The sequence below is a fragment of the Carassius auratus genome, chromosome 26 (assembly GCF_003368295.1).
Source record: "Carassius auratus strain Wakin chromosome 26, ASM336829v1, whole genome shotgun sequence".
Lineage (NCBI taxonomy): Eukaryota > Metazoa > Chordata > Actinopteri > Cypriniformes > Cyprinidae > Carassius > Carassius auratus.
The window spans coordinates 19,876,158-19,899,017 of NC_039268.1; the positions used below are offsets into that span (position 1 = coordinate 19,876,158).

The 22,860-nt window shown below is 38.9% G+C and overlaps 1 protein-coding gene and 1 long non-coding RNA gene across 3 annotated transcripts; one reads left to right on the top strand and one right to left on the bottom strand.

The window, feature by feature from the left end:
- Positions 1 to 4,771, top strand: LOC113044604 (uncharacterized). The gene is made up of 3 exons (XR_003275885.1): positions 1 to 1,306; positions 3,191 to 3,484; positions 4,034 to 4,771. It is a non-coding gene; the product is annotated as an uncharacterized LOC113044604 (long non-coding RNA).
- An 8,670-nt stretch (positions 4,772 to 13,441) lies between these two features.
- Positions 13,442 to 22,801, bottom strand: LOC113044600 (uncharacterized). Of its 2 annotated transcripts, none has more exons than XM_026204715.1 (2): positions 20,996 to 22,801; positions 13,442 to 20,849 (listed from the first exon to the last, which is right to left on the bottom strand). In XM_026204715.1, exon 2 carries the CDS (start codon positions 20,157 to 20,159, stop codon positions 14,178 to 14,180), a length of 5,982 nt encoding a protein of 1,993 aa, XP_026060500.1. In that variant the 5' UTR covers positions 20,160 to 20,849; positions 20,996 to 22,801; the 3' UTR covers positions 13,442 to 14,177. The 2 variants fall into 2 exon arrangements, 1 of the variants encoding a protein (XP_026060500.1); XR_003275884.1 differs by having other exon boundaries at positions 13,444 to 13,510; positions 13,657 to 22,801.
- Between the last annotated feature and the right edge of the window lie 59 nt (positions 22,802 to 22,860).

Sequence of the window (22,860 nt, forward strand, 5' to 3'; positions counted from 1 at the left end):
ACTATCTTTTCCATCCTATGAGAGGGAGAAAGTGAAGAGCCCTGCTAGGTCTCAAAAGGATCCTGCTCAGGTGGAAGTGACTGGAGGAGATTTGCCACCTGATGATGATGTGGAGAGCGTTTCAGCCCAGATGCTGGAGAACTTGGGAGATTCGGTTTCTGATAACGAAATTAATGAATCAGTGAATGTTACAAGAGAAGAAGAACAGAGAAGAGTTGGAAATCGTCCAAGGAGGATGATAAAACCAGTTCAGAAACTAAGTTATGATGCACTTGGGAAATCTACTGATAGACCCTTAACAATCGTATATAGGGGTATGGTAGTGAAAATTCAAGAGTCTTCTAAGGTGAAGGGTACTTGCAATACGTTGTGGTGTCACCCAATGGCCACATGTGAACATTGTGTTAATGTGCATCCAAACCTGAAATCTGAAGTTATGCTACAGTTGTAGTTAAAAACCTCATGGGGACATGAGTATTTTAGTAGGGGGAGAGTGTAACCCAGTTAGGGTTATTATGTTGAGTTAATGACAGAATGGGTTAATGATGGGTAAAATAAGCAAGTTATTATTGAGTAAATAATATCTAATACATGAGAAGGGGTTAATTTGGAATACATAAGATGGGAGTACATTATTTATGCTTATGTACATGTATTATTTTGTGTTTCAGTTGAGAACTATATTTTAAAGCACTGTTTCTTTAAGAAATACGGTGATACTTAAAGTTTGTATGTAATGCACTTGCAGAAAATGTGCTTTTGCCTAGCAAGTTAGTATTATTTTTTGCTGATAGGTTGATGTTTTATTTGTTCCCACCCTCAAGTGTGAGAGTGTGATTCTGATTGGAGGAGATAAAAAAAGGTGAAGAGAGAGGTACGCACGAGAGTGTTGTTGAGATGGTGGAGAAGAAAATGTACATGTAAACGCTGTATAAGTTGTTGAAACTTACATTTCTTCAAATCGGAGAGTTTAAGGACATTCATGAAAGTGTATGCACGTTACTCTGCACGAGTATAAGCCGGTTTTCTTTTGTAGTGTTGAGTTCAGTTGTTAATGTGAGAATACACGATAGATAATCGGACATTCAAGTACACTGGACTGGATTAAAGTTTATTTTGTTTCATCTAACAAGTCTTGCTGGATCAACAAAGACCCAGATAGCGTTCTAAATCCCCGAGTGATTTAGAATTCCTCTGGCGCCGTGGGACATGATCAGCTCAACAGCGTCAGGTGAGCGAGAGAGAGAGAGCGCGTGTTTGAGCTTCGGAGGAGTCTAACGAGAACGCTGATAATCAAGGAATTCAGGTGATCTTATTTAATTTTATTTGTGAAACGAGTATTTATTAATATTATTTGTTTATTTGAGATATTGAGGAAGTGTTGATCTGTCATAATTGGTCATTTGAAGTGATTGTATATTTTTCTTCAAAGGGGAAAAAAGACACAAGACAAGTGTATGGTTTAATTTGAAGTTTATTGAACATTTGATATTTAAACATTTATTTAAACATTTATTTATTTTGTTTTACTGTGTATAAATAAACCTAAAGGTTAATTTTGTTATACTTACCCATTTGTGTTGATTGAAGTCATTATACAGTGACATTTCCTAGCTGACATAGGGGAGGATAGCATTAGTGCATAGTCGAGAGACACTTTAAGAACCCGGTGCGCTGCTCTGGTTATAATCAGAGCATAGGGGCGCTACACAGAGATATATAAAACATAATTACTCGAGGGACCGTCCTGCACCATAAAGCTTAAAAGAAAAAACACTGACAAATCTTATTAGATTAAATGGATCCATCTCTGTAGTGATGAAGTGATTCAGAGGAAAAATGGGAGGATGAGGAAAACCATTTCAGGTCTAACAATGGAAGAAGATGGATTATTTACTTTTGAAAGTGTTAGTCTGAAGAACAGAGGGCAGATATAGATAAACTTTTTAATGATGAAGGTACACAGCTAGATGCTGGAGAAAAAGAAATTAATGTTTATGGTAAGAGGACAAATATTTAAACCTTTCCACCATAATAACAAAATAAGATTCTGTTTGTCATTTCTGTTGTAGTTTCAGTAGTAGGAAATAAACACAATGTTTCTTTCACAGCAAACGCTCCTAAACCTACTGTGAAGATCAACAAAAATTATGATGTTGTTACACTCACCTGTGACTTTGGAGACCGTACAGATCTGACTGCATCCTGGTATAAAGAAGATAATATCATCCAGAATGAAAACAACCCGAAACTGCTCTTGACATCTGCTCAAGTACAGGAGAATATACCGTACTCCTGCAGTGTGAGCAATCCTGTCAGCAAAGAGCAAAGTGACAGGAGAAGAGACCAGACCCCTGCTCTCTCACACTTCTCCAGAAGCTTTGTGAAGAGCAGAAAATAGTGATTTTCATCTTGCCACTTTCTTAGTAAAGAAAACACATTTTTACTAAAATTTATAAAAATGTACTTCTTGCATTTTAGAACCAAACTCTTCAAATATATTATATTGTTATGTTTCATTATAAATTCTGGTGAAATTAAACTTATTGTTTTATGGCTGTACAGACAACACTTAGGCTGCGTGAAAGTCCATAAGCAAATTTCAAAAGACAAAGGTGAACAGGCAGGCAAAATGTTCAAATACAGTCATCAGTCCAATCAGGCTGCCAAAACAAATTAATAATCCACACAATAATGAACGGAGTAAACGGGAAGAAACACACACAAGAAAATCAGGCAAAACAAGGAAACTGATCAGTAAGGCAGAAGAACTGGCAAAGTGGCAATAGTTCATAATGACTAAAAGTCAAATGTGCATACTATCAATCCTATTTTCTATATATATATATATATTTGTAATGTTCTATACTATTTATGGCAGGTAGGGTGGATAGAAAGCACATTGTTAAGCTTTATAGCAGTCAAACAGGAAATGATCGTAGAGGGAGCATGAAACTGTCAGTACTGTCATAGGGCTCCCTCTGCTGGTGTGGTCTTACAGAGATCACTAATGGCACAATAGAATAGTTTTGTCTAAGGTTAGTGACTAAACAGAAATCGACTTTTAAAAAGAAACACACCCTGACAAATATTAATTCTCTATAATGTTATTCCTCATAGTAAACTACTTATGAGTGCATGCATCCTGCTTTGATTTATTCAATGCTACAGTAATATCATCTTATTACAGCCTTAAAGATGTGCATACAAGAGCTACTAGAGGGATCGTCCTGCACCATCCAGCTGCCAACAAGAAACAAAGAAAAACCTAGTGAGATAAGATGGACCCATCTCTCTAGTGGTGACTTCATTCACAGGAAAAATGGGACGATCAGGACAAGCACAACAGGTCTAACAATGGAAGAAGATGGATCATTAGTATTTGAAAGTGTTAGTATGAAGAACACCGGCAGATATGCATACACTGTTTTTAATGCTGAAGGTACACTGATTGATGCTGGAGAAAAGGAAATTAACGTTTATGGTAAGATTACAAATATTTGTTACACCCTAATTACAATTACATGAGATTGTATATTTCTACAGTAGTAAGGAATAATTGACTACGAGCTGTTAAATTATTAGAAAAATAATGCACACCCGAGGTGGTGATGCAGACACGGTGTGGATTATTTTTCTTTTCTTATTATAATTCAACGGCCCGGAGTCAATTATTCCGCTTATACTACAGTTACCACACCTTAAAGCATCGATCAGATTATATATTTAAAGGGATTCGTCCGGTTTTTGTACTTAAATCACTAGGATTGCGAGTAGGATTATTTCTTCCGCATCTCATCCAATGCCTCTTTTGCTGTTTCCAAAATGTAATTTTAAAGTCCTGTACTTTCCGTTATCACAGTTTTACTATGTGAGTATTCAACGGCCTAGTTAATGCAGGAGCGTGCACACACACACAGGGGTAGCTTTGACATTCAGTAATAGACAAACTGTTGGTTATTGAATATAATTAACAGTGCTACTCCGCCATCATTGAATCTGTGTATTTCTATAACTGTCTGGTTTGGTTCAGCTACAAAATCAGACATCAGAAGACTACAGAGAACGGTTCGGACTGCTGAAGAATTGTTGGTGCTCCTCTGCCCACCCTTCAAGAACTGTATACATCTAGAGAGAGGAAAACGGCTCAGAATCACTCTGGATCCCTCACATCCAAGTCACCCCATCTTTGAACTTTTGCCATCTGGCCGGCGCTTCAGAGCCGCAAATAGTCAGGCACAAGAACAGTTTCTTCACCAAGGCAATCTACCTCATGAACAGTTAAGTGTTCCCCACTTATCCAATAAAAACGTGCAATGTCCTTATATTTATTTGTTTCCCCTCCATCCTAGTAAATCCCTGCATCTAACTCAATCCTATTCCATTATCATTTATAGCACAATTTTTTGTAAACTTGTTTATTTGCAAAAGTTGTTGTCTCTGTGTACTGGAAGCTTATGTCACTAAAACAGATTCCTTGTATGTGCAAACATACTTGGCAATAAAGCTCATTCTGATTCTGAAACTCAAGCTCAATTGACAGGAACTAAAACCGGGAAGATAACAAGGGACAGACAGGTTAACACAATAGCCCCTTTCACACTGCGATTCAGGAGTAATGTGTCCCAGCAATCGTTTCCGGGTCGCTAGATTTTGCGATTTCACACTGCCAGTGATTTCCTGGAATATGTGCCTGCGTTCACACACAACACGTTTTTTTTTACGGTGTGAATGTTGATCTGCCATCAAAACACCCAGTAAAAAAGTTGCGAGATAATGTGCGTCATCACAACGATACAGCCTTTACGACATTAGTTCTGGCTTTTGTTCACACAGTGCTCATTCAGGGACTGACTGAACCCTGCAATGTTACTAGGTCCTCAACACAGGATCAATCCCGTACGTCTTTGCTTTCACACAGAAGGCGACCTGGCAATTTTCCTGGTCCAACGTGCAGTGTGAAAGGGGTTAATGGCAGTGATTAACCACTTATGAAAACAGGAATATAACCAAATATGGGCACAGAGGGTGAAAACACAACCAACACAGTTCAATAGTCCACAGGGGTGTGAAACTAGAACAGTCTACAGTGTTTGCCATTTGAGGGTTTCTGAGTTAATGAACAGCTAATAATTAAATTCTAATGTTAAATTAAAATGGGGAAGAACAATTAATTGCAATAAAACTTTTTGTGATATAATTTATAAAAACACTTATAGATATAATTTATTTATAGTGATATAATTCATAAAAAACACTTATAGATAGATATGGTTTTCATATGAAATTAAATATTAAGTTCAAATCACAAATATATATATATGGGGTGTAACGGTACGCAAAAATCACGGTTTGGTACGTACCTCAGTTTTAAAGTCACGGTTCGGTTCATTTACGGTACAGTAAGGGAAAGAAATGCAAACATTAAACTGCAGGTTGTTTATTACCAACAGACCAGGATCTTGTCTTCATGACAACAATATCTATACTTCATGTTGAGCATGAATTTAAAGCCTACTGATAAAGGACACCGTCAATACAGTATTGACGGCAAAATAGACTATGTTTGACAGGTGCAATATTTGAAAATCTATAATTATTCATTATTCATTCATTATTTCCTATTATATTTTGCCTGGAAACGCTTCCAAAACACTCACATGTCGCGTGAAAAATAGGCGTCGGTTCTATTTCTAGCATGCACACGTTTTTCACACGTCACACGCAGGCAGTCTGCAAGCTCTAACCTGTTAACATGAGAGCCGAATTAAAAACTGACACGCCACGCAGCTGAGACGCTTCCGCCACGCATCCAGTGTGTCGCCGGCCTGAATCAGCTGCACGGCAAGATTTGCGCTGAACGTGAAGACTTCTGCAACTTAATATGTTCGTTTGGAAACACGAAAATGTATTATGTATTATGTATATATATATATATATATATTCTAAGGACCACTGAATGCTTGAATCTGATTGGTTGACAAAGGTTCAGAGGTATGCAATTATTTTCTGGGAAACGCATGCGAACGTAGTTCCAGGCAGCTTTCTTGACCACATTAGAGTTCCATATCACTTTGCACAGTTAACTGTAATAATGGAAAGTACAGGACTAACAAAAACAACAACATGACAGACGATTTTCAGAAATTAAATACACATGACATTTCTCACTTGCGAGTTAATAACAGCACTGTTTCGAGATGTAGCTGCAGAACACTGTTGAGGGATGCACAGAGGTACAGTAGCCTAATTCACAAAAGCTCTCTCTATCTCTCTCTCTCTCTCTAGCCCCTTTAACACTGCACGTCCGACCCGGCATATTGCTGGAACATTGCCGGGTCGCCTTCTGTGTGAAAGCAACCACGTCCCGGGATTGATTCCGGCATTGAACCCGGGTCGGGGACCTAGTGACATTGCCAGGTTCAACTGACGATCGCTGTGTGAACAAAAGCCAGATCTAATGCCGTGTCGAAGTGATGACGCGCGTTATCGCGCAACTCATTTACCAACTGTTTTAAAGGAAGATCAACGTTCGCGAAGAAAAAATATGTGTAATTGTAATTGTTATGTGGAGGGTAGGGATGAACTCAAACACAGACAGGATGCACAAAACACAGGGTTTAATGAGGACAAAAAGAGGAAGACAAAACCCACGAGGGGGAAACAATGACTAGGGCAAAGACAAGATTATATAACAAGACTAGGAAATAACAGTTAACAAAAGACTCTTAACACAAGAACACTAACTACAGATAAACATTCACAGGACTCACAACGTCTTCTTCCAAGTGCACAATGCATAACAATATATCACAGAGAAACAATGAACCGCACCGGACAGAGAACACAGGGGGATATAAATAGGAAGACTAATGAAGACACAACAGGTGGCACAGGTAAGGCAATCACGACAAAACTAGGATAACAAGGGGGCGGGGCAAGGGAACGAGACAACACAAGCACATGGCCCAACGACCATGTGCTTGCACACAAAACACGGGCCTGTCATGATCCTGCCTCAAGACTAGAAGGAAATCAAGGACACGAGGGGCTGAATCATGACAGTAATGAAGCAGAGATCATTTAGTTCCTCACTTTCCGCGCTGACTCTCTCTCTCTATCTCTCTCTCTCTCTCTCTCTCTCTCTCTCTCTCTCTCTCTCTCTCTCTCGGTATGGCATCTGACACTGCACAGGTAAACCCACACGTGTCCATGCGTAATGGGTGCAGGTGTGTGGTCGAGCCCGGTGTTAGCGTGGAGGATGTTCTCGTGGTGGTGGGAGAATTGATTGGTTTTGAGAATATTCTCTCAGCATCACGAATGAACAAGGCGATTGTAGTGTTTTTAAAAACGGAACAGTTAGTGAATCAGCTGACAGAGAGCGGGATTTGGATCAATGAAACTTTTGTGCCTGTGACTCCCTTGGCGGCTCCGGCCACGAAAGTAACAATTTCAAACGTGCCACCTTTCATCTCAAATGAAGCCATCATTAAAGAGTTGATTCGTTATGGAAAAATTGCTAGTCCAGTTAGAATGATCCCGCTGGGATGTAAAAACACGGCATTGAAACACGTCCTTTCGTTCAGGCGGCAGGTTTTGATGTTTCTCACTTCTCCCGAGCGCACTTTAGAGATTTCGTTCCGCGTGAGTCATGGAGAAAGTTCATATATGCTGTATGCGAGTACTGATAATCTTAAGTGTTTCGAATGTGGAAATTTGGGCCACAAACGTTTCTATTGCCCGCACAAAAAAGTGGACAATGAACAGCCTTTGCCTGTCGTTTCAACCGAGAGCGGATCGTCAAAAGATAACAACAGTTCGGATATCGTGGAAATTACAACGGCAGGAAAAAAAGTGACAGAGAAAAGGCCTGCTGAACGAATCATCGGGGATAATGAGGTGAGTGAAAGCGATGGTGAGAAAGCTGGATGTAGTTATGCTGTTGTCAGGCATTCAAATCATGAAGTTGAAGATGTGGTTGAGAATGTGACACAGACAGATGTACAAACAGTGGAGGAAGGCTCAGTAGATGAGTTGGATGGAATGTCTCAATGTACAGATGATAGCATGAAAGATGATGATCAATGGGTGGAAGGTGTAGATATGCCAACAGTGGCGAAGGAAGATTTGTATACTGTGGCTGAAATCAGTGAATTTCTTGATGAAACGAAGGGTAGAAAAGTTGAAGTTAGTGATTTTTTTCCAGACTTGGAGAAGTTTATAACATCTGTTATGTGGGCAAGGAGACATAGCAATCATGAAGAGCTTTCACAGCAGAAGCGTTTTAGACTAAGAAAACACATCACTGCAATTCGACATAAAGGTAAAACTGAAAAATTTGGACCAAAGAGGGGTAAAAAATCTAACTAATAATCACTATGGGTAATACGCTTTTCTTATTGTCTGTCTTTTTTCTCTCTCTTCTTCTGATGGACACTTTACGGGTGGGATCCTTAAATGTTAATGGGATGAGGGATAGGAAGAAGGCAGGAAATATAATAGAATTTATCAGGTTGAAAAATTTAGATGTGATTTTCCTGCAAGAAACTCATAGTGATATGAATAATGAGGTTGACTGGCGACTGTGGTGGGGTAATGAGTGTGTTCTTACTCATGGGACTAACCTGAGTGCAGGAGCTGCAATTCTTTTTTCTCCTACCACTAAAGTTAGAATTCTGTCAAAAAAGAAATTGAACCAGGACGGTTATTGGCAGTTAGAGCTGATATTAATGGTCTGTTTTTTGTTTTTGTTAATATATATGCACCTAATATTGGATCTGATAGGATAAATATTTTTAATAAATTGAAGATCTTCTTAAAACAACAGCAGGTTAATGATTTGATCATTTTAGGAGGGGATTGGAACTGTACACTTGATCCATCTCTTGATAGAAATGGAGAAGAACCTAATTTTCAGTCACCTACGGTTTTAGCTAACATTGTAAAAATTTCTAACTTCACGGATAGTTGGAGAGAAAACAATCCTATGGTAAAACAATATACTTGGGTAAAGGTGAATGAGGGGAGAATTTCAGCTGCACGTTTAGATAGATTGTATTTATCAAATAATATGAAAAATAGAGTTGTACATACAGCTATTATCCCCACATATTTTACTGATCACAAGCTTATTACTGTTGACTGTACTTTGATATCGAGAAGAAATAAGAGGTCATATTGGCATTTTAATGTAAAGTTACTTCAAGATAAGTTTTTTTGTGAATCCTTTAAGCATTTTTGGGAAACTTGGAAAAGCGAAAAATGTAGATATGAAAACATAATTCTCTGGTGGGAAATTGATAAAACACATATAAGAGAATATTGTCAACAATATACATCTTACTCAACTTTGTGTTTGAAACGAACTTTGGAAGGGATTGAGAAAGAAATTCTAGTCATTGAAGAGAACATGATGAGAGATCTTGATGCGTATGTACAAGAGTGGAGTGATAAGAAATTAAAGTGGAGTTCTGTTTTAAATGAGAAAGTTAAGGGTGCTCTTGTGAGGAGCAGGTTTATGTTATTGAAAGATATGGATGGGCCTACTTTTTTTTTTAACTTGGAACATAAAAGTGGTCGTACCCCAGGTATAGATGGTCTACCTGGCGAGTTTTATAAGCACTTCTGGACCTTAATTGGAACTGATTTCCATGAAGTACTAAAAGAAGTTTTTCGAATAGGTTTGATGCCTAAAAGCTGTCAACGAGCAGTTTTAACCCTACTTCCCAAGAAAGGTGATCTTACCTTAATAAAGAACTGGAGACCGGTTGCACTTTTATGTTCCGAATATAAACTAATATCAAAGTGTTTGGCTAACAGGTTAAACAAGATAATGCACAGAATTATACACAAAGATCAATCCTATTGTATAAAAGATAGATGTATCACTGATAATTTGCATTTAGTGCGTGATGTTATTGATTATGCCTTGGAAAATAATGTTGATATAGGAATTTTATCATTAGATCAGGAAAAGGCTTTTGATCGAGTTGATCATCAGTTTCTTTTCAAGGTTTTAAAGGCTTTTGGTTTTGGAGACAAGTTTGTTTCATTGATAAAATTGTTGTATAATAATGCCACATGTATGATAAAAATGGCGGGTGGACTAAGTGTTCCTGTTAAGGTACAAAGAGGCATAAGACAGGGATGCCCACTCTCAGGGCAACTATATAGTTTGGTCATTGAACCTCTCCTCTGTAAATTGAGAGAAAAGCTAACGGGGTTACAGACAAATGTTCTAAATTGTAATGATTGTGTGAAAATCTCAGCATATGCTGATGATATCACTGTGGTTTTAAGAAATGGATATGATGTTCAGGTTTTAAAAGATATTTTGCTGAGTTATGGGAAAGCTTCATCTGCCAAAGTAAATTGGGATAAAAGTGATGCACTATGGTGTGGTGTGGATTATAATGGACCGCAGCTTCCAGCTAGATTACAGTGGGGAAGGGCTGGGTTAAAGTACTTAGGGGTATTTTTAGGTAGAGAGGAATATAAGAAACAGAATTGGGAGGGCCTGATGGAAAAGGTGAGTGCAAGGTTGTCTCACTGGCATTGGCTGCTCCCCCAGCTATCGTACAGGGGAAGAGTTTTGGTCTGCAACAACCTTGTTGCCTCATCCTTATGGCATAAAATGACTGTCTTAGAACCCCCTGAGGAATTGGTGGAAAGTGTTCAAAAACGTCTGGTGAATTTCTTCTGGTCTGGTCAACATTGGCTGAGAGCATCTGCGTTATATCTACCTAGACAAGAAGGAGGCCAAGGATTGGTGGACATTAGAAGCAGAATAAAGACTTTCAGGCTTCAGACGGCAAAAAGACTACTTTATGGAAAAGATGTAAGCTGGACTGGAGTAGCTTGTGCCCTCTTAAGAAAAGCAGGCAATATGGGGCTAGACCGACATTTCTTTCTAATGGACACTCAAGGAATGGATTTGTCTGGACTGACACCTTTTTATCAGTCTATGTTGAAAGCCTGGAAAATATTAAATGTATCAAGGAATCTCCAGGATGTGAGAGGCCTTTGGATGAGAGAGGAACCCCTGCTGTACAATCCTGTTGTGGACTTGGACAATTTGAAGTCATCAACAATGAGGACTGTTTTAAGGAATGTTGGAATAACAAAGATTGGACATTTAATAACAACGAATGAATGGATGTCTGCTGAGATGCTGGCCGCTAAGCTGGGGGTGAGGTCAATTCGCTTGACACAGAGACTGTTGAATGAGCTCTTTGAACGTTTGCCAACGGATTTTAAACGTGGTTTGGAGACATCAAATGAAGATATAGATGTTCCTTTCCCAGAGTTAAAAATTGCACCTGCTTTTAATGCTTTTCAAGAAAGGGAAGGGATTTTGCTTACCTTCAAGACTCCTGAAATGGAACTTTTCAGTGAAACTGGGAAAAAGCACTGTATGTCACATGTGTCAAAGTCTCACATATGAACTCTTTAGAAGGACTAAAAGAATCTAAATGGCAGGAGGATTTTGGACCAGGCACTTCCCCTAAAAGAAGCTGGGGGACCTTGTACAAACCTCCCATTGAAAAAAGGTGCGGGGACCTTCAGTGGAGAATTGTGCATGGTTTAATAGCCACAAACAGATACAGAGCACACATTGATCCACAGGTAGGGGAGGAATGTCTATTTTGTGGGCAAACAGAAACTGTTTTGCATTTGTTTTTTTACTGTGGTAGACTTGAAGCTTTGCTATCTCAAATAGAAGAATGGTGTAGAATTTTAGGAGAAGTGTTCTCACCTGTACTTTTTATTTATGGACCCATGTATAAAAAAAATAGAAAGCAGATCCACGTGATGCTAAACTTTTTGTTTGGGCAGGCCAAAATGGCAATATGGCTGTCACGTAAAGGTAAACTAAATGGTGTGGGGTCAACCGATGCAGTGGCTATCTTAAAGGGTTTAGTCAAATCAAGGCTAACGGTGGAACATGCGTACTATCAACTGATTAAAGACATAGAAACATTTAAATATACTTGGGGAGTGGAAAAGTGTTTATGTGAAATTGATATTGATGGTTCTCTGCAAATTAATTTCTAATTGTTTTTATTTCTCTTAAACAACGAATGGTTTGTTTTTCTGATCTGTTTTTAAACTGTGAGGTGTTTAGAAATTTTTTAAATTGTAATATTTATTACGTATGGTGTGGTGGAATTTGTGTGTAGTTATATTATGTGTAGTAATGTAATTATGTAATTTGTCCGAAAAATGGTAAATTAAAGGATTGTCAAAGTCTCTCTCTCTCTCTCTCTCTCTCTCTCTCTCACTCACTCACTCACTCACTCACTCACTCACACTCTCTCTCTCTCTCTCTCTCTCACACACACACTCTCTCTCTGTTTGTCTCTCTCTCTCTCACTCACTCACTCTCTCTCTGTTTGTCTCTCTCTCTCTCTCTCACTCACTCACTCACTTACTCACTCTCTCTCTCTCTCTCTCTCTCACACACACACACTCTCTCTCTGTTTGTCTCTGTCTCTCTCGCTCTTTTCCTAATAACTTCATTAATAGCTGCATTAGAATGCTATCAATGGCTCAAGCTTCCATGACCAGCTTTAAAACGAAGTTTTGGAACCAGCAAAAGAGACGTTCATCTGATCAATATCTTGAGGTGTGGTAACCGTAGTATAATCAGAATAATTGACTCTGTTTTTCTAATAATTCAATAACTCTGAGTCATTTATTCCTTACATATATATACATTGTTGTTTAGTCTTATGGATGTGTGATTTCTAGACCTGTTTGTCTTCACGAGTAGGGTAAGAAATAAGAGGGAATGTTTATGGAGATTTAAAGTTTATGGAATGTTGTTGTTGTGAAGAGGTTTGGTGTAACATTACTTGTTGGATTTGTGCTGGTCAGACGAAGTGAGCATTGAAACAAACACAGCTAAGATTATTCAGTAAACTCTGCTACTTTTTATCATCACTCTGTCTCCTGCTTCTGCTCTTTACTGGCTTTTTGGCTTCTTGACTGATAGAAGACTGTTAATACAGTTTTGGGTACCAGACAAGAATTGCTGTTGACGGGTTTTGGGCATTATATAATTTTGTTGTTCTGAAAGTTCATCATTGAATTCAGTGATGTCATCGTCCAGTTTAGTTCAGTTTAAATAGTATCTGTCGAATCAAGTCAATGATATTGCTGAAAAATAAGTGTACCCAATTATGCAAACCAGAGGTGAGAGTAGCAAGGAACCAAAAATTTGGTGACAGAATGGAGAAACCTGACTCAGTCGGGGGGTCAGTTCTGTTCTGGCCATGGTATGAAATTCTGTTAAATTATTATAGGCTATTATATACAGACTTCTCTTATAATTATTTAATGAATTATTGGGTTATTTCAAATTAATTGTTATATTTAATCATATAACGGCTCCTGAAGTTTTTCTCCGTGATTAGAAAATAAACACGCTTCAACTGATGCCTTCAGATTCAGATTTTCAGTTTTAATGTCTGTCCCCTTGTCATCACAAACATCTGAGAACCGTGAAAAACTAAAGAATAAAAAATAAAATTGCAATTACATTTGTGATGAAGTCATTTTACATTACATTGTAGATTAATCATATGGCTTAAACATACTAATACACAAAATACCTTAAATTATACACAAAATTAACCAAAACACAAACAAACATACCGTGTGCTTTCCAATCAGGATTCAGGAGACATTAGAGATCTTCTTAACAAACAATCTTATTAATCCTTTACTTCTTACGATCTTACACTTCTCCGTTCGTGATCACCTCGTGCTTTCCCAATGCTCAATGCAGCTTATCAAACCACGTGACCTACATACGTACAATGCTACATATTTTCACCAGTAGGTGTCACTATTGGCAATTGTTAAACATATACAATACTCAAATAAACATTAAATTATTAAACAACATTTGTAACAAACAAACAAATACTTTTAAAAAGGGTAACAAAATATTCAGCAAGAAATAAACCTTTTCTGTGTCAGCTACACTGCCACCAAAATTACAAGGATTTATGAAATTACTACCTTTTAACTGAAATCAATTAAGCCTGTAATTTTCCTATAAGCTGTCAGTTAACTTTCATTCTTCTTTCAACACTTTCAACATAAGAGTTATTTTCATTTTCTTTGAACAACACTACTCTGTATGTTAAGACAACTGTGTGTATACTCGTAGTTTAGGAATTGTTCTCAACTATTACCACTATTTTTTGAATTGGACGTTCCAAAAGAGTTATTTGTGTCAATCTCTCACCCTTTTTACCTAACTTACTTTGTCCCATTTGGAGTTTAACCTTTCTTACAAGCCCATCATCATCTGCACTTGTCTCAACAACTCTAGCTAACCTCCACTCATTTCTGTGAACATTGTCCTCTTTGACAATCACTACATCTCCAATTTGAACATTTCTTCTAGGTTTGTGCCATTGTTGTCTGAGGCTTAAGTTGGCCAGGTATTCTTTACGCCACCTGCTCCAAAACTGCTCTGACAAGTATTGCACTCTTCTCCACCTTTTCCTAGCGTACAGATCTTCACGAATAAATTTGCCAGGAGGAGGCAGAGGCACTGATGTCTTCATCGTAAGCAGATGATTAGGAGTCAAGGGCTCAAGACTCTCTGGGTCATTTATTGTGTTAGTGGTAAGCGGACGATTATTCACGATTAACATTGCCTCGTAGAAGAATGTCCTTAATGAGGTGTCATCCAGTCTTCCTTTAGCTTGTGCCAGAACAGCATTCATCACACTCCTTACTGTTCTTATCTGGCGTTCCCACACACCTCCCATGTGGCTTGCTTCAGGAACATTCATAAGGAAATCACACTGTTTGCTTGCAAGATAGGTAGAGATCCTCTCTTGGTCTAGATCCTTCAAACCTTTCTCCAGCTCATTCCTTGCCCCCACGAAATTTGTGCCTTGGTCGGATCTGATCTGTCGCACGGCTCCTCTGATTGCTATGAAACATCTTAAAGCATTCAGAAATGCATCAGTAGTGAGATCTTCTAACATTTCTAAATGTACAGCCCTGGAGCTCAGGCACGTAAACAACAGACCATATCGTTTGAATTCTTTCCGACCTTGTTTCGTGTAGAAGGGGCCAAAACAGTCAATACCAGAATACAAGAATGGGGGTGATGGTTCTACTCTGTCAGCTGGAAGGTCAGCCATGCGCTGTTCTTCAACTGGTCTGCGCAGCTTTCTGCATGTAACACAATTTTTTATGTATTTGGCCACTACATTGCTTGCACCCATTATCCAATATCCACTGGATCTGAGCTCATTTAAGGTTTGACCTCGACCTTGATGTTGAATTTTCTTGTGGCAATGGTCAAGTATCAGCTGTGTGACAATGCCTTCCTTAGGAAGAATTATTGGATGTTTCAACTCCAATGCTGCGTTAGACTTTCTTAACCGACCTCCAACCCTGAGCAGTTCATTCTGGAGAACAGGATCAAGTTGGTATAACCTGTTATTCTTCGGTAGCTTAGCAGGGTTTTGACTGAGACATTTCAGTTCTTCTTCAAAGGCTTCTTTTTGTGCTGCCTTGATGAGCACAAGAGCTGCTTTCTCCCTCTCCTCTACACTAATGAACCCTGATCTGTCTCTTTTCACAAGTCTTTTGATTCTAGCTATAGCATTGATTGCTGTATTCCAATCTGAGAATCTTGTTAGTCTTTCAAGAAAGTTGTCTCTTACACAGGCATCTGTTTTCAGGACTTTTACCTCAGGGTCACCTACAAGAAGCTTTGGTGAAGTTTTATGAGTAACAATTTCCTTTTCCCATAGAAACTTTGGGCCTTTCAACCAACTTGAGTCAATTAGGTCTGCCACCTTGGAACCCCTAGATGTACAGTCTGCTGGATTTTGATTGGTTTCCACATAGAACCACTGCTTTGGATCTGTAGAGTCTCTTATTTTCTGGACACGATTAGCCACAAAAACATGAAAGCGTCTGGCTTCGTTCTTGATATACCCTAATACTATCTGGGAATCCGTCCAGAAAAACTCCTCATTTATCTCCAGATCTAGCTCTTCTCTAAGAAGATGACTTACTGATGCTGAAACTGTGGCTGCAGTCAGCTCAAGGCGTGGTATGCTGAAAACCTTTGTAGGGGCTACTCTGGCCTTTCCCATGACCAGCGCACAATGCACTTGCTCATCAGCAACAGTCCTGATATATGAACACTGTCCATAACCTTCACTGCTGGCATCTGAAAAATGATGCAGTTCAATTTTCTGGATTTTGCCCATATTTTCAGGAATGAAGCATCTTGGTATTCGAATCCTTTGGAGATTTTCCAAGTCATGGAGCCATGTATCCCACTTTGGCTTCAGATCAGAGGGAAGAGGTTCATCCCATCCTACTCCTCGTTTACACATTTCTTGGAGCACTCTTTTTCCAACAAAGATGTAGGGAGCAAGAAAACCTAATGGGTCGTACACACTTGCAACCACTGATAGAATTCCCCTTCGAGTAGCAGCCTTTTCAGTAAGGTCGACTTTAAATGAGAATGTATCAGTCTCTATGTTCCACTTTACTCCCAGTACACTCTGCATTGGAAGCTCATTGTAGTTCAGATCAACATCCTTTACTACACTGGCACGTTCACTCTCTGGAATTGCATTCAAAACTTCTCTGCTATTGGACACAAACTTGTGTAAGCGCAGTTTTCCTTTGGCCAAAACATCTCTTGCTTCATTAATCAACTTGTTGGCTTTCTCATTGGAATCAATGCTGACAAGACCATCATCCACATAGAAGTTTTTGCGAATGAAGCTTGCTGCCAGTGGGTAGTCCTTCTCATATTTGCTGGCTAGATATTTCATGCCATAGTTCGCACACCCTGGAGAGGATGCTGCTCCAAAAATGTGAACTCGCATGCAATATTCCTTGGGTTCCTTTTCAGTGTTCCCTTCTTCCCACCATAGGAATCTCAGGAAATCACGATCATCTAGATTGACATGAAAGCGATGGAACATCTTCTCCACATCGCAAACAATAGCAATCTGATGCTCACGAAATCTACACAGCACTCCAGTCAGAGTATTTGTTAAGTCTGGCCCTGTGAGTAAGTGGTCATTTAGAGATGTGCCTTCAAATTTGGCTGAGCAGTCAAATACCACTCTTATTTTCTCTGGTTTTCTTGGGTGGTACACCCCGTGGTGTGGGATGTACCATGTACTGTCTTCTTTTCCAGTGGTAGTTGCTTCTTCAGCATCTCCATCTCTAAAGACACTGTCCATAAATCTCACATAGTCCTTTCTGTACTTAGGACTTCTCTCCATTTTCCTTTTCAAATATCTCAAACGAACCACAGCAAGCTTCTTATTGTTCGGCAACTGAGGACGCTTTCTGAAAGGTAAGGGCATTTCCACATGTCCTTCTCTGTTGTGTTGAACCCTTTCATCCAACTGTTGAAAAAATTGAATGTCCTCCTGAGATATTGTCCTCTCTTTTGAATCTGTATCCCGGAAGTCAGCTTCTAATGTCCTGATTATAGAGGCAGGTGTTATAGCTGGGAGTTCCTTCACCGATATGCGATGACAGAACCCGGTTACATCTCTAGAGCAACTATTGGGAGCTATGGATCCCACTATACTCCAGCCTAAGTCTGTTTTGACTGCGTATGGCTCGTTATCATTCCCTGATATCACTTGGGTTGGCTTTAGAGCTCTTGGACAATCATAGCCAATTAGAAGCCCTACAGGACAATCCAATAGATCTGGCATTTTGTCTGCAACACTGAGCAGGTGGGTCCATTTCTGAGCTTTTTTGCAAGTAGGAATGCTATCTCGTTCCAAGGGAATGTAGTCTTGAGTGTAAACTGGTGGCAACTCAATGTACTCTTGCAAACTATAGCCTCTCACTCTTAGCCCATCTACTCTCTGACAATCCTCTATCGTAGCTCGATCAGTCATTGTGGACAGCTTTAATTTCACAGGTTCTGTGTGTACTTGAAGTTTGTCGCAGATGTCCTGATTGATGAATGTATTACTGCTCTGCGTGTCCAGCAATGCGTAGGCTAGAATTTCTGGGCTGTCCTTTGTTGCACAAGAGAGCCATACTGGAACTATCATTGAAGTGCGATTATAGTTGTCCATTCCCACACTACATAAGCTAATGGAAGCCCTTTCGTCAGATGAAGCTTCTGGTTTTCCTCCTTGTAAACGTTCTTCATGAAGTGGAGAGGGATGACTTTGCCTGCAGATGTTGCAAGTTGCTCGCTTTCTACAGTTTTTGGAGATATGGCCGACTCTCAGACAACCAAAGCACATCTTGTTGTTGATGACAAACCTTTTCTTCTCCTCAAGAGGCATTGCCGCAAACTTTTCACATTTGTATATGAAGTGATTTTGCTGACAGCAGATACATTCTAGTTGTCTTTTATCTCGAGTAGCAGAAGGGTTGAGTTTGGTACACGTTTCTCTTTCCAATGCATTAAAGTTCTTTGCAATGGGTTTAACATTTTGCATCAGAGCACTGGCTTTGAAACGTTTTTGCTCCTTTCCTAACCTTTCATCTGCATGTTTTAAAGCATGTAGAGAGGAAACAGGATTACATGCAATACGTGCCTCTTCTGCCACAAAGTCTGAAAACTCAGCGAAACTGGGGTATGGCTTTTCATCATCGAGTGCTTTACTGACATGCCTATTCCAGCGAGTTGTTATAAAGTCAGGAAGTTTCTGAAGCAATTTCTGGTTCTCTTCACAATCGTCCAAAACTCCCAAACCATGTACATGAGGCATTGCATTTTTACAGGAGATAAGGAAATCACTAAACTCCCTCAATTTCAGTGATTCTTTAGGTCCTATTTTTGGCCAGTTACTCAACTTTGTCCTAAATGCTCTTTGAACTACAAAAGGGTGTCCATAGCGTTTATTCAGGGCATCCCAAGCTTGCGTGTATGCATCTTCATCACTCCTATAAAATGTTCCCTCTAGTACACTAAGAGCATCTCCACTTATGTACTTTTTTAGATAGAAGAGCCTATGTGCTGAAGTTGTGCAGTTTGTTTCAATTAAAGCTTTAAAACAAGTGCGCCATTCAATGAACTTGAGTGGGTCACCTGTAAAGGTGAATGGCTCTGGAGCTGGAAGTTTGGTCATTGCCAGAGATTCTGTTAGTGCTTTCACTAATACAACCTCATCTACTTTAGTCTCTAGCTTATTTTCAGAGCACGGTTGAGCTAAAGGTTGAAAGGTTGAAACCTTGGTGCATGAATGGCTATTGTGTTGCAGCGGATGCTGACATAGAGGCAAAGCACATTTTTCGTTTGTTTCTCTTATTTCAGCGTTCAATCTTGATTCCTCTTCTGCGTACACACTATATTCAGCTTCCATGACTTCAAGATCCCTTTGTTCCTCCAGCATTTTTAACCTCTCTTGTTGGGCTAGCACCTCTTTTCTTTGAGCTGAGATTTCTTTTTCTCGATTTAGTTCAGCACGTTTTGCAGCTAAGCGTGCCGCTGCTTCCGCTCTTTTTACTGACATATGACTTCCCTGCTGACTTTCTTTTTCAGCTCTCGACACAGTTGATCCATAAATTGACTTGGCGTCATCTCTTTGCAGTAACTGGAGGAGTGTTTCTTTTACAGCCTCCGCATCAAACTCTTTAGTGTCAACTTCTGCGCAACGTCTTTTCAACAGTACAGTTACTTCACTAGTTACTGAAGTGGAGCTATCCATTTTCCTTCTTATATCTTGAGATGGGACGTTCATTGCACGAATACTCTCATAGGTTTGTTTTAACTCTGCTTCACGTTTTTCTGCAGTCACTATCATATCACCTAACTCGGTTTTAGAGCATTGTTCTTTCAGTTTAGATCTTATAAACTGAGCTTCAGCTTTAAAGTTTAAGTATGTGAACATAAACTTCCTTTCTCTTTTTGCTAACTCATCACGTCTTAACTCAAGCATTTTTTCTGTTGGACGTCTTTCTCTTTCTGAACGCCTAACTTCTTGCTCAACTTGTGATGATGACCCTTGAAGTTTTGTCTTATTAGCTTGCAAATCTGCATTAATTTCTGCAAGGCGTTCTTCATATTTTTGTCTTTCTGAGACATCAATTTCAGTTTCTAATTTCCCCTCTAATTGCGCTTTTTCATCTTCAAGAGCTTGAATGACTTGGTCTAAGACACTGTCTGATCTATTTACATCCATGTTGGTAACTTGGTTTAAACCACAAAATTATTCAGCCTTAAACTCTAATAGCCAGCTGTACTAACACATTGAAATTGTACAATGTCAATTATTAAACAAGTTACACATTAATCTCAACTCAGAAAAGTATTAAATGCAAAAACTTTTTTCAACCATTTGCATACAATTTCAATTATAATAAATGTTAATGCAACATCAACCAAGAAATTAATTTTTCAAGCTGAAAAAATACAGTCTGACCTCCAAATCCAAGGATATCAACTCTTATTGATGACTGAATTGACCCAACTTTGCAATGTCGCCGCCTTGTGGCTATCGGTTGTCACTGCAAAATGACTTCTTGCGCTGCTCTTCTCCACTGAAAGGAATTCAGTCACGCGAAAAGCAAGATGGAGTTTCAATACGACGAAATCGCGTTGCTCCCTTGAATGACGACATCTTCACCTCCACTGACGGCTGCTATTTTCCACCGGGTCAACTGGATCACCACGAGTGCTGGCAACTCTTAATTTTTCACGATGAATTCTTGCACTTTAGAGGACGTGAATGCACGTTTTTCACTATAACGGCTCCTGAAGTTTTTCTCCGTGATTAGAAAATAAACACGCTTCAACTGATGCCTTCAGATTCAGATTTTCAGTTTTAATGTCTGTCCCCTTGTCATCACAAACATCTGAGAACCGTGAAAAACTAAAGAATAAAAAATAAAATTGCAATTACATTTGTGATGAAGTCATTTTACATTACATTGTAGATTAATCATATGGCTTAAACATACTAATACACAAAATACCTTAAATTATACACAAAATTAACCAAAACACAAACAAACATACCGTGTGCTTTCCAATCAGGATTCAGGAGACATTAGAGATCTTCTTAACAAACAATCTTATTAATCCTTTACTTCTTACGATCTTACACTTCTCCGTTCGTGATCACCTCGTGCTTTCCCAATGCTCAATGCAGCTTATCAAACCACGTGACCTACATACGTACAATGCTACATATTTTCACCAGTAGGTGTCACTATTGGCAATTGTTAAACATATACAATACTCAAATAAACATTAAATTATTAAACAACATTTGTAACAAACAAACAAATACTTTTAAAAAGGGTAACAAAATATTCAGCAAGAAATAAACCTTTTCTGTGTCAGCTACAAATCATTTCATCAACATATATAGCTACATATAACAAATAATATGGCAATTAATAGGGATGTGCACAAGTTTTCTGAAATGACAGCGACAACTGATAATGTAAACATGATCGGTCATGATTAGCCTATGTGTGATGCTACTTTTTGCTGACTTCAAAACTCAGTACCAACTCTAAAATGAGTCAGACATGGAGCTTTATTTATCATTTTATTTATCATTAAGACTTGTTTCTCTGGATAATGTTATATGAAGCACCATTACTTTAAACAAGTTATACTTGAAGCCCGCCCTCAGAGAAATACTGAAAATATTGCTATAAATCCTAGCAACACCTCCCCCTTTACCCATTGGACACGACTCATGTTTCTGACAGTAATCTTGCGGGATAGATGCATTTAAAATAATGTAATCATCTGTTTTTTTTTTTTTTTTTTTTAATCAGCCAGGTTTCTGTCAAACAGAGCACATCTACGCAATGATCAGTGATCATATCATTCACAAAAAGTGTTCTATAGAAAGTGACCTGATATTCAATAAGCCCTAGCTTTATCAATTGTTTCTCTGTATTCAGTGCATTTTTTTTTTGTTGAACGTTAATTAAACTGTTACCCTTAAATTGTTTTGGAAGGGTTTTTCTTTTTTTTTCTTTTTTTTTCTAGTTCGGGGAACAGACACAGTCTCTATAGTGTTATGTCTAGGTGAAAGAGTCTCTATGTGCTGAGAATTAGCTGATTTCTGTGACATGAGGCGGTTAGCAGATGGTCGTTTTAGCCAGTGTGTCTGCTTCCCTGACCTGGGCTCCAGTTGGTCAAGTACAAACTCTAAGACTATGTGCCATATTTCTAGAGAGAAGAGCGGTGCCACCCCAGGAGGGATGAAGACCATCTCTTTTCAACAGGTAAGGTCTGCACCAAAAGCTCGTTTCACACCTCTTTCACATCATTTCTAGAAATTTTAGAGTGGTAAGGTCAAACATCATTAACGCCAGTGTGAATAACAGTCTCTGGCTCCCGATAAACATTGGACTATGGTGGCTGGTGTCTCTACTTTAATGTTCCGAACAATAGAATCGCCAATAACTAGCACTTTGAGCAGCTTTCTCAGTGGGTGCATCACTGAGTGGGGAGAACCTGTGTAATGCTTTTATCATAACAGAAGAGTGGTGTTTTGACCCGCGACTATGCCACCTCACAGTCAGTCAGTTGCCCTGCTGCAGAGGCTCTTTAACTGGAACCAAACAATGTACAGAACTCCCTGAGCTATAGTCACATCCAAAGCTGTATCTACAGCACTCACATTGTCTATGAGCTTCTTATCTACCACACATTTAAGTTTTGAGTGGCACACAACAAAACCAACCACAATCACATAACTTAAATCCACAAATTTCACAATAGTTGGATCTTGAGGCAGATGGAAGATTTATTTCAGTCTCTCTCTTCTCTTCTCAGTACTTCTCTACTGTCCACGCCAGTCTTGGCCAAAAAAAAAAAAAAAAATGTGTATATATATATATATATATATATATATATAT

Coding starts and splice junctions, on each gene's coding strand:
- LOC113044600 (XM_026204715.1), bottom strand. CDS start 20,159: ATGGATGTAAATAGATCAGACAGTGTCTTAGACCAAGTCATTCAAGCT.